This window comes from Stegodyphus dumicola, chromosome 1, assembly GCF_044657685.1.
Source record: "Stegodyphus dumicola isolate Sdum_Otavi_A_Nest chromosome 1, ASM4465768v1".
Lineage (NCBI taxonomy): Eukaryota > Metazoa > Arthropoda > Arachnida > Araneae > Eresidae > Stegodyphus > Stegodyphus dumicola.
This window is the reverse complement of record NC_140768.1, coordinates 285,724,089-285,737,018: the sequence shown is the minus strand read 5'-3', so window position 1 is coordinate 285,737,018 and position 12,930 is coordinate 285,724,089. Positions and strand designations below refer to the sequence as shown.

The window sequence follows — 12,930 nt, the reverse complement described above, 5'->3', positions numbered from 1 at the left end:
TTTTCATAAAAATTCCAGTGGTACTGATTTCTATTCCTCATCCACTACTTCCTTAGTTCATAAATTGTGGTGAGTCTAGACTTAGAAAGAGCTTTTTTTAAGAGATACAATAGTCCATAGGGGAAATCTCAGGGAACTTCTGAGGAATGTGCTAAAAAGGTATACATACAATATCTGTATCAGATATCATTTCATTTTTTTCAAGGAATGTAAGGTACTTTTTGAAGTATGATTTGTTGTGTTGTCTTGATGAAGTTTCACTCTTTGAAAGTCATTGGGATAAAGAAATGGAATTTCTTCTGTAGATATTGAACATAAAACTTTCTTTTGATAGAACTTTGATTTAAAATTTTTTTTGCATTCTTTTTATTTTTAATTTCACAATATAAGAGAATCCTGCCACAATCATAAACTCATTACTGAAACTTTCTTTGCATTGATGGAACCAGGTGCATTCATTTTTTCCTCTTCATTTTTGATAATGAATAGACTTTTTTTGCTGCACTCATTTAGGTAAACCCATACATTATTGCTACAGATTTATTTAGACTTTGCAATTGATTTCTGCATTGGTAGATTTCCTCTTGTTACCAGTGACTGAACTTTAGAAACATTATAAAGAGTATGTACCTTTTTGGGTATTTGTTTTGAGTTTTCTTTCCATAAAGAGGTGATGACTGATGTTTTTTTTCTTTTTCCGATTAAAAACATGGCTTATTTAGTATTTAAAAATGTTAATACCATGCATTTCACAATGATTTAAATTGTGGAATAGGAGTAGTATTTCTCTTTGGAAAATGCAAAAGTCTATCCTTGAATCCACAGCTTGTTTACACGTAATATTTTGAAAGAATAATAAATTTAAAAGTAGCAGATGATATTTCTCATTTTACATAATAAGCTGTTGCCAGAAACTTTTATTCAAAGACTTTTTTGAGTCAATTCGCAGTAGGCAGATAAATAAGCCATAAATATACAGTTTTTTAACTTTTATTCTTTTAGTTTTTGTTCAGTTTATTTTGAATATCGATATGATTCTAAGTTATTTTCTTGTTCAGAATTTTGTTATCTGAGAGTAATTTGCAGCAACTCCGTATTACCACCAGAGAAGAAGGATTTTAAGAACTGAACTTCTAAAGTTTTTAATCAAGTTTGGGCTAAGATTATGCAAATTAGTTGCAAGAATTGCAATTTCTCTTGTGTTCGTTATCTGCTTGAGGTGCTTTTTCCATATATCACAAGCATTAAAGAAATAAAAATGATTATATGATATAAATGAAATAATAAAATAGTAAATATTGGCTTAATTATCAATATAAAATGAACTTGAAATCATCATGTTGTTTTCTGCAAAATGTTCAACAAATGTCTTGTGAACTAATAAATATTCAGCCTTACTACTCATATTAAAAATGCAGTTTTGTTTTTTCATTCTTTATAAAATTTACAAACAGATTTCTTTTATCAGTATGTGAAATTAAAGTTTGATTTTTAGTATGTGATTTTTTTTTTTAAGTGTAAGAGATTACCAATCTCAATTTTGATACTGAGCCTTTTTTTTTTTGTTTTTGTTTTTTTGGCTGTCAGTTTCGAAAGAAAGACTTGCAATGTAATTTTAAAGGTGAACAATGTAGTCTGTCTCTTTTTTTTTTCTGCCAGCAATGTCTGTTAAAATAATGTATTATAATAAATTGATGCAGAATAATTTTGAAACTGAAAAAGAGATCCAAATCAGTTGTCTCTAAAAATGAGTCGAAGTTTTCATCCTAAACAAAGAATAAATCTTATTGAAGATTTAAGTATATATGTATACAGATAGATATAGAAGTCAATAAATGATATATTAACATAGTTTTATTGATGTCTATGTAATATTTAGTTATTGAATAAACTTAGGTTTCAAAATATTTGTAAGCATAATTACATATATACAAACCAGATTCTTCCTTTTATTCATGCACATATATCAAATTCTTCATTTATATTTTTTTATTTATATACATATTATAAAAATAATCTCTTTGCACTGCTGAGACTGTTAGTTGGATCTGATATTTTAAGACAGTGGTCTTCAAACTGAAGTTGGATGTGGGCCACATGCACAACTTAAAAACATCTGAGAGGGCCAGAATTTTTTTTAAACAAAATGAAAAATTTATTGATAAGATGATGTAAATGAAATAATAAAGTAGTACATATTTTTAGTTTTTAGTATTTCAAGTAAGTTTTAATGTTTGCTTGCTAAATATTTATCAAAATTTGTGTAAACAATAATAATATCAAGAAGGGAAAAGATTTGTAATTATTTCGTATCTGAAGTTTAAAACTCAATATCTATAAGACATTTTTGTAGGCTGCATTTTGTAATTGAAATATATTGAAAGCTGAATACTAAATTCTTAGACTGACATTTCTCTCAGATAATTTTAACATCTTGAAGTAATTATAAAATAAATTCTTTTAATTTAAACTTTGACAAAATAATGATAAAAACTTTCCAGAGGAAATTTGTCAAGTAGGATAAAACTTGAGAATAAATAAAAAAAATCTAGTCAACAATATCTTTCTCTTATTTATTAAAATTTTCTTCGACATGCAAATAAAAGTATTTTTGTTTGTGTGTAAATAATTATAAACATCTTGATATCTTTTGACCCACTAGCGGTCGAGTGGAAAAAGTCACTGAACACTAGTAGTTCGATCCAAGGTTCGAATACAGTGAACTGCTGCATGAGCATTTTTGTGGTTTTTCCCCATGTGTAACATATACATGAGCCAATTTCCCTTAAAAAGTCCTCCACGAAGGCATCCCTTCCCTTAGGCAGACAGCCCTTAAAGCTTTGACGTAATCACATAAACCAAATCAAACCTTGATATCTTCTATTGCTTGACACTTGGTGGCATTTTGATTTTGATATGGAATGGAAGAAAAGCAAGAAATTACTAGAAGTTATCTTCACTGTGAATTGTAGATGCTCATCTATCGGTTGAGTTCCTTCCTTTCTTATTAATTTTGAGCAGTTCATATTTAAACATATTCTAAAACAAAGCAATTATTCTCAGTTCAAGAAGGAGTAACTGAGCGTATGTATTTTTTGACAAGTAAAATTTAATAGAATCTGTGCCTTTGAATTAGTAAATTTGTATCACACTGTAAATCAGTTAGGTGCATTTATGGATTTTCTGGTATGCTATTTATGTTTGTTTCTAATGGGAATAATCATATAAATTTAGACTTAAAACAACTAAAATCTCAAAATCTTTGCAATACCATATTTCCGAAAAATACATAATTGAAAAGTTTTCGTGAGCTGTAAAAATTTGCTTCAGAAGCCACATGTGGCCCATGGACGCCCAGTTTGAGATGACAGTTTTAAGAAACTAATATGTCAGTTATGCTATTTTGCCAATTTTGATTGCTATTATGTCAACTAATATATGAATGCTGAAGCATTTTAAATAAAGAAAGCAAATATGTATGAAATAATTTAGAAGTCTGTGTGGAGATGCATGAAATAATTTAAAGTATTTGGCATGAAGATATATAAAGAAGCAACTTGAAGTCATATCTGATTTTAATATATTCTTTACTACCCTCACTGGCAAACATTTATGATGTATCACTGATAAATATACGTGTTTGTTCTTGAAGAACTTTTCACATTTTTGAAAACGTTCAGTAAGAAAACAGGCAGCAGTCTAGCTATATAGAGAAGCCAAAAGCAAAGGCGACATGTTCAAAATGGAATGCTTATTTAGAATGCTTTGCTTTTGGTTTAGCTTTATTTTAATTGGCTAATTTTTAAGGTTCTAAAATTATTATTGGCTGAAATCTTATGTAAACATCTGTGTAATGAGCATTACACAAGAAGCAGATGATATGGATTAATTTTGAAATGATGGAAAGTAGAGAAATTTATTATAAGCAGTCACTGTTTATAGAGCAGAAAGGGAAAATAGCCAAATTAAATGGAAGGTCATCGAAAATTAATGTTATTTTGAGTTGCATATTTTTTTTATATTATATATATTTAGGTATACATGTCAAATTCTTTTCTTTTTTATTTATATACACATCTCAGACCCCTCTTTTATTTAAAATTTTGTCAGAAAACGCTCTTAATAGAAATTTTAAGAGTAAATAATTCTATTTACTATTTATTTTTGTTTATTTTCAGCAATTAAGAAAATTGTTAAATACTACTCTGAAGCTCAATCCTCGTAAGGTGAAAGCTCTAGGTACACCTCCACGTTTTGCATATATAACTTTTAAGTAAGTTTTCGCTGTTTTTATAAACTTTAATAGAACATTTAAAAGGAATGATATTTATCAGTTATCCCAGGTCATATTTTCTTGGTCTGTAATTTTTTTGACACCAAAAGCATCATTAATGATATTTTGGTAACTGTTATCTATTTCTTACATCTAGCTTTTGTGTCTGTAAAAAGGACATCCCTGGCAAAAATCATTTGCATTTTTAAAAAAAAATCTTTTAGTACATCACTTTTGCTTGATGTATTTTTTTTCACTTGAGGCATTTGGAATTAGCCATGGATGGAACCAGCAGCCAAAGCTGTAGATATTCAACAAAATAAAGCTTATTAGATTACATTGTATTTATACAGATATGTATATATGTATGTATTTAATAAAAATTAATGAAACAAAAAACATCTACAAAAACTTAATACAAAATTTTCAAGATTTTTGAAAAACAAAATATTTGAAAAATTGATTCAGAAGTCAAACAACAAAAATCAGCGTTAATTCACAAAATTTTCACAGGACTAGTTTCGATGGTTTTACCGAACCATCATCTTCAGCTGCAAAACCGCAAATGATTTGCGGTTTTGCAAATTTTTTTTTTGTTGTTTGATTTGATTTTTGTTGTTTGACTTCTGAATCAGTATTTATTCGGCGTGCTATTGTGTCTTAATTTGAAAAATTATCTGATAATTTTCTTTGCATTGTCTTTTTTAGTATCACATTGTCAACAAATTGAGTGATGGCGTCCATTTTGTTACTCTTTTCACTACTGGAATGTGAGTCTAAATAAACTGCACATACTTTTCATGATGTTCCTCATTTTGGATGACGTGGGAAGAGGAGCTTCATTATTCATTTCATTTTCGTCATCGGAATCTGCATCAATGATACTTTTTTGAGCTTTGAACAAACTCCAAAATGTTTTTATCTGTCATAATTGGGATTGTACACATATTATCTATCATCATCTACTGCAGCCAATTCTTCCAATGATACAGTAGAACAGTCCCATAAATACAGAAACTTTCTCATAGATTTGATTAAATGATGGCTCAGTTTCAGTATCCTCCTTCTCTGTTTCTTTTGGTGCGAAACTCATTGATTTTTATACACACTGCTGTGTTCTCATCACCGAATTCCCAAAACCAACTCATGAGAGATGAGATCATTTTGTAGGGCTGGCTCGTGTTGCAGGGTATTCTAAAGGTAATTCAACACCAAATTATCCTCCTTTCTACGAAACGTATGAAACCACCTATCTTTCATTTCACACCCCTCTTAAATCTTGCCTTCGCAGCTGGTGTTTTCCGTATTTTGTTCATTTCCAGAAGGGAAATCTTTTCGTGTTAAGCGATTCTCATTTTGTGTTAAAAGGAAAAAAATGCATGAAAATACTTAGTAGTTTGCCGGGACTGTTGTATTATTTTTTGTTAACCGATATTTTGTCTGAAGCATTTTCATGTTAAACGTATTTCATTGTATTTGAGATGATTGATGGAATGCCATCAGAAATAATGCTGATCAAAGTCTGATTAAAAAGACTAGAAGGGGAAAATGTAAATTTCAATATAATGATTCACTATTTTTTAAATATTTTTTTAAAGATTAAAAATTTATCAGTACATTTTGCTTAAGACTGCTGAATTAAGAGATCGAGCATGTAATTTTAATTACTAATTTTTTTCCTTTGTTTGAATTATATTTTGTTATGTGTAGATGCATTGTAAATCTCCACAGCTGTAATCAGTGTTGAGCTTTAGGCAGTTTATGGGGTCTAGCTCCTCTACAGTTCCTTATTTTTTTAGCTTGTTTATTTATTTATTCCAAGAGAAGCACATGCTTTGCATGGCATAATCACACTTTGAGAAACATTAAATTTTATATTAAAGTAGAAAATAAAAATAATTATATTCTGGATTTCATTATGATGGCCATAACAGAACACTGCATAATGAAATATCTAATAATTTAAAGAAAGCAACGTATGGTTGTTAGTAATAGTGAAGCTGAACTTCCAATTCAATAAGCAATATTTCTACAGCAAAGATCTTTGACTGTACAATATATTTGATTTTGCGGCAATCTCCTTAAATAGGAAACCTGTGAGAGAAATTAGATTAATCCTAAACCTTACATTAAAATAATAATAATAAAAAAAAATAAATAAAGGAAATTAATACGTGGCAGCTTCTGGCATAAATTGGGTCGTATAAATAAATTTAATCATTATTTTGTATAATTGTAGTACTATTTTGTAATTTAAAATTTAGAATTTTTTTTAAAATTTCAACATTTTTTTTAGGCATAACTATTTGTAATTTCTGTGTTTAAAGAAAATACACATCTAATTGGAATTTGAAATGCAATCCTTTTGTTAAATTTTTCATAGCTCACCACTGGCTATAAGAAATGCATACTAAAATCAATGAGGGAAGAGAATTATCATTTCTTTTATTATCCATAAGCTGCAAAGTTTAAATTTTAACAGTTGGTAGTTGAGTTAATTTTTACTGGTGAAATAACATATGCTTATTAAATACTAAAAATTTTATATGTACTAAAATTTTTCCTTTATCAGCCGTTAAGAAGGTACTATTTTGTAATTAGTATTTTGTACTATTTTGTAATTTAAAATTTAGAATTTTTTTAAAATTTCAACATTTTTTTAGGCATAACTATTTGTAATTTCTGTGTTTAAAGAAAATACACATCTAATTGGAATTTGAAATGCAATCCTTTTGTTAAATTTTTTATAGCTCGCCACTGGCTATAAGAAATGCATATTAAAATCAATAAGGGAAGAGAATTATCATTTCTTTTGTTATCCATAAGCTGCAAAGTTTAAATTTTAACAGTTGGTAGTTGAGTTCATTTTTACTGGTGAAATAACATATGCTTATTAAATACTAAAAATTTTATATGTACTAAAATTTTTCCTTTTATCAGCCCTTAAGAAATGTTTTGAACTCATGTGATGTCAAAATTAATGTAATTAATGTGCGTCAAGTGAGAGCAGTACAAATTAGCATCAAATTTATTAAAATTCTGTGACTCAAGTTATTATTGTCTCTAAATTATTGTCTTCAGATTCGAAACAACTAATCTTTAACATTTCTGAAATCATCTTACAGTTCATATCTCTAACTGCAGCAGCACACAACTGAATTTTCGAAGGCACCTTATTATTAGTGTGATTAGTTGTTTTGAACTGATTTCAGAGTTGCTTAATGGTATTCAGTTCTTGCACTGGCCATTTAAATATTTCTTTCATGTAAACTTTATTCAAGTGAATGATACAAATGATTCATTATATGCAAATATTATTAAAACACATCTGTTAAGTTTTAAATGATATACAGTCAACTCCCGATTTACCAGTGTAATGCTAAGTAAATATCTATGGTTATATCAAAATCACAGTGAATCTAAGGTAGTTAAAGCAATACATGAATGAGCAATAATTTATAGTTTAATTAACAGGAAAATCCTGTTAAAAATTTACATGTATTTTCAAGCAGTTTAATTTGAAAAATGAGTCCAGTTTTGGTATGTAAAGGGGTGGTACTGTTTTGTTATCGGGACTAAATTCAGATATCACTAAGAGCTGACGATCTGGCGAAAAATTCGAAGCATAAAAATAATTGCCAAAATATTTATAATACAGTGTGGTTGAAGATAAAAACCAAAGAAAAAAAATAACATTAATAAAATTAGAAATTTTTAATGTAAATTAAACAAATTACCAAAGAAATTAGGGGAAAAATTTGTTAAGGAGTTTAGTGAATTAAGATTAATGCAGAGGCATGAAACTGCAGATATAATTTAAAATGTCTGAAAAGATTTGCGTTTTAGGATGCTGCTGCTGCCACATTAACTCAAATAAGAATCTAATTGGTGTCTCATAACCTTTTAAGAGTTTGAGTATGATAATTAGTATCAGGATCGATGAAATTATGGATAATGTGGAAATGTTCAATTCCGGATCTTCACATCTCCATTCTGGTGCTTTTTTTGAATTGAAGTAGAACGTCATTATATGGTTTTTCATTCACTTTCTTCCACCATAAATTAGTCCTCATTCTTGAGGAAATTTTATGGAAGATGTTTTATCATTAGGTAAGTCCCAAATTTTAAATCCATGGTAAATATAAGAATAATAGAAATAGAAGTGACTGTTACATCTTTAGAATTTTTATTCTCGTCGCCAGTTTTGAAATGCATTTCTTTTACTTTTTTAAAATGTAAACGTTGTAGTAATTTTAAACAGCAAACATTGGCGACTTCATATAAATCAATCTCTTGATGAGTTTAGCAAAATAGTTGGTGACAACTCCAGTCCCGATAACAGAACAGTATCAAATTAGTGTTCAAAATTCTCTTTTGTACCTTTATGCATGAACTTTCTTCTGACTGTGTTTTTCCTGTCTCTGTCTGTTCACTTCACATTTAACCTGCTGTATATTTTTGTTGTACATATTCTCGTACTTTTATAGGAGTCTGGTTAGGTTAATTGATTAAGGTAAGTGCCTAAAGGGCTATCTGTCATAGCGGAAGGAATGCCTTCATGGAGGACTTTTTAAGGAAAACTGGTTTGTATCCACACACATGGGAGAAACCACAGGATTCATTCTGAAACAGAATATTAATTGTTTTGATTTATTTTGAAGATTGAGCACTATGCTTTAAATAAATTATTTACTATTATGTATTACATGCAGTTATGCACTGTGAGGGATCAAAACCATTGTAACATCATCTGCTATCATTGTTGCTATCTCACATACTTCTCTTTCCCTTTGTGCATTTTCTGTAGTCAGTTTTTTTTAACACTAGTGGTTTTATGATAGCAGTTTTTGCACCATTCCACAATAAACATAAATTTTTGCACCATTCCGTAATAAACTTAAAATTTTAAGACAGGTAATCCATTGCTAGCTAATTGGACACTTAATTGTATGGTAGGAACATTATGTTTCTTTTTTCTTTTCTTTTTCCTGTACCGCCATGCTTAAATTTTCAAATCCTGTAGATATTTGACTTGAAAATATTGCAATATAACTTAGTTATATGTTGCAGAACTCATCCTAAATTTCATAAACGTATTCCAACAAGAAGATTTTGAAAGACAGGGTTGCAAGAATATGCATTTCCATCTTTAACAGTTGGCTTTTAATAACTTCATTACTCATTCATTTATAATACCTCTGGGGGAGGAAGGCCTGTTTTTGTTTATGACAAAGAATTTAATTCCTTTTTAGTCATTTGTAAGTAGCCATGAAGGTCACCTGGCAAAGAGTTTTCAAACGATGTCTGAAAAACTTCAGAGCTATCAAGAGACAGAAATATATTAGCCAAAATTTTTATCAGACTTTTTTTTTTGTAACTGTCCTTAATAAATTACTAGGTATTTTTTTTAACTGGGGAGAGGGGAATGTTACCTCATTTGAGTGTATCATTGCTCTTTTCTTGAGATCATTTCTCAAACAGAGGATAACTTATCACTTGAAGGCTGTTTGTTGCTAGAAGTTTTACGTTCCATTAATCTATAAAATGCAAATTAGAAGAAAGACCTCAAGTTTTTATTTTAGATCAATACCTGGATATTTTGGAGTTGAAGCATTTATAAAATAAAGAATTTCTTCCTTTTCATTTAAAATATATATGTAACAATATTTATATGGGTAATAATTCAATTCTTGCAATTGATTTGAATGATGACTTATGCCATCAGACTTTTGCGTCTGTAAGATATTGCCAGTTTGCGCCAAGGGGATTGCCTTAATAATATGTAAGTACCCTGTTTTTTTCCATTGGTATGCATGTAATATCTAATGGCCTACTTGATAGATTTTATCAATTTTGAAGGTACAGGATTGTTTGTAACTCTGATTATTAGAATACTGTAACATTTTATTTGTATGCTATTTTTTCCAACATTTCCAACAAGGAGCTGTCTTTCTTTACAGTTTAGTTTTACTTAATATGTATATGGAATGAGAGTAAAGTTTGGAAGTTTTTGAATTGATAGAAGAATTTGGCAATGATTTTAAGTATTCAATACTGTGATTTTTGAAAAACATTTTTTTTTTTTTCAATTTATAGAAACGCTGAAGATCGAGACAAAGCCTTGAAGCTTCTAAATGGACATATTTGGAAAGGAAAGGCCCTTTTTGCAAAAGTAAATATTTTTTAATAAGTATTAAAATAATATTATTGTCGTAGCTATTCTATACTTATTATTGTTATTTTTAGTCCAAAGGCATTTGAGTCCTGAAGGACTATTACTTTCATTTTGGCATTTTGCGTGGGACTCCTATAAATGTCAGTTCACTTTTCAGACTGTTGCCACCAAATGTTAGAATCCTGCATTATATTTGAAGAAATTGCATGAATGTATGTATATTTCTCGCATTGTGATAAAACGATGGTATCTAGATCCATCCAATTTTGAATGACGTAATCCTACTGTGAATATGGGCATCTGAAATCCCAAATTTGAAATTTGGAATTTATTTTATTATCGATTTCATATTTTGTGAAACTTTAACGAATTTTTGAGTAACAAACTCAACAATTTAAAAACGAACAATAGCAACACTCTACGGGGGGATGGGGGGAGCTTTTTATCTCCAGCGCGTCGAACTGTGTATCGGAAATTCTAAAGATATGCTCATTTTAAAATTATTTTGCGATGTTACTATTGAACTAAATTTTATGGTTTAAGCTCAAAGAATATGATATTTAATAAATGAAGGAAACACACAAAGCATTTAAAAAAATGCCCATTTGGACATAATTTAAAATCTGAAACTTAGCGGGTTTTTTTTTTTTTTTTTTTTTACTTTGTTATATTACTGAACTTATATTAATCATATTTGGATATCCGGACACCATTTACGTGCTTTTATTTTGTAATGTATTATTATCTTTATTAGTGTTTATTAATAATAATGATTATTGTCTTAGTTATTATATTCTTAAAACAATTTTTTCTGTAAAATATAGTGGTACTTCTTGATTATCTCAGCTCACATTTTTCTAGGTGGTAATCATTTCGGCTTCAAGAATTGTTTTGATGATGAAACGTGTAATATTTTGTGATATTTTAGTAACTCTTGTCTCCTGTTGCATTACCTTATATTATTAGCATTAAAATATGAATCGTGAGCAGCATGACCACCTTTATCCAGTCATTAGACTTTTTCCTCACTTGGAATACATTAGCTTATTTAAAATGTTTTGTTTTCTTATTTCCTTTATTGCTGTAAATATTATCCTAATGAATGGTGGTTTATAAAAACAGAGGTTAAAATAAGGTTACATGCTGTTTAAACACAATTCTTTTTCATCATTTCCAAAAAACTGTGCCATTTAGAGGATTAAATACTATTGTGTAGTATTTAATCTCTGGAGTTTTCTGTGTCAGATTACAATAGAGCTTGTCGTAATTATTCCATCATCACATGTGCTTGAGGCTTTTGACTACCAGTAGATGCATCCCTCACACAAATTTAAAAGCAAGTTGATGGATGCTGTTCAAACTAGCCTTGTTCAAAGATAACTGGGCATTTAAAATTATTTTCTTGATAACAGAAAAATTCCAAGAATTTTATATTTTGCATTGCCTATTTAATTATCGCTTAACAAAATATACTTTATTATTTCAGAGATCTGTGTTGGAGGATTTAAACAGATTTTATAATTAAATATCTTTTGAATGGTTGATCACAGATGCATAGTTTAAGTTTAAAAGTTAGTTTAATTCTGTCAATTTAATAGTTTAAAAGTTAGTTTAATAATTTATGTTTTTAAAAAAAGTCAAAAATGGGAAGCTTTCAGATTATAATAGTTTTGGTGATATACCTTTTACTAAAATTACATGAAACTTAAATTTTTATATACAGCCTGTAGGAGGGGAGCTAGTGAGAAAATTGTTTTCCATACCAGATCAATGAAACAAAGAAAATATTTTCCCTTGTACTATCAAAATTGCCCTAGTTATCAGTAAAAACTTTTGATATATGTAGATATTGTTAAAAAGGATTACACATAAGTTTCCAAATGAAAATCTTTGAAAAGTAATTTTTACATTAGAAAAATATTAATTTGTTTAATGATATTTAGTTTTTCATAACCCATAAATTCATATTTCATATAGTTCTTTTCAATGTGGGAAAGCTGCTTTAAATCATTTAATTGTCATGATGTTTTTTAAGGTCAGTTTTACATATTCTTTTCCTCCTTAGATGTAGTCAGTATAATAAGGAACAGCTTATTGGAGCTTTCTTTGTAGAGGGATTTATTTAAAAATGTAGATTTCATATATTTTTACAAAAAGGTGGCGAATGACCAAAATTACTTCATCCTAAATACCTGTATTATTTTTTCTCTTTCTGTCTACTGGCAACAGTTCAAGAATAATTTAGATCTTTGTAATCATTCGATCTTTTTCAAGCACTTTGTACTATTACCAAAGTCTGTAAGTTTCTTTGATATTTTTCAGAAAGCTAATCCAGCTGCTGATCCTATGGTTCAAAAGAGAAAAGCTGGTGATTCAGAAGATAGTCATTGTTCTAAAAAAGCAAGAGAGGATGATATTCCAGTTGAATTAAGGTAAATGTTTTAGAAATCTTTTTTCATGTGTTATAGAATGTGAAAATTTT

General features: G+C 28.8%; 1 protein-coding gene across 1 annotated transcript in view; it reads left to right on the top strand.

Moving 5' to 3' along the window:
- Positions 1–12,930, top strand: part of LOC118193556 (tRNA (uracil-5-)-methyltransferase homolog A) — a 52,532-nt gene that overhangs the window by 10,562 nt on the left and 29,040 nt on the right. The window contains exons 3-5 of the mRNA XM_085808176.1: positions 4,179–4,273; positions 10,370–10,445; positions 12,771–12,880. Of these exons, the coding sequence (XP_085664302.1) occupies positions 4,179–4,273; positions 10,370–10,445; positions 12,771–12,880 (281 nt within the window). The remainder of the gene's footprint in view (positions 1–4,178; positions 4,274–10,369; positions 10,446–12,770; positions 12,881–12,930) is intronic.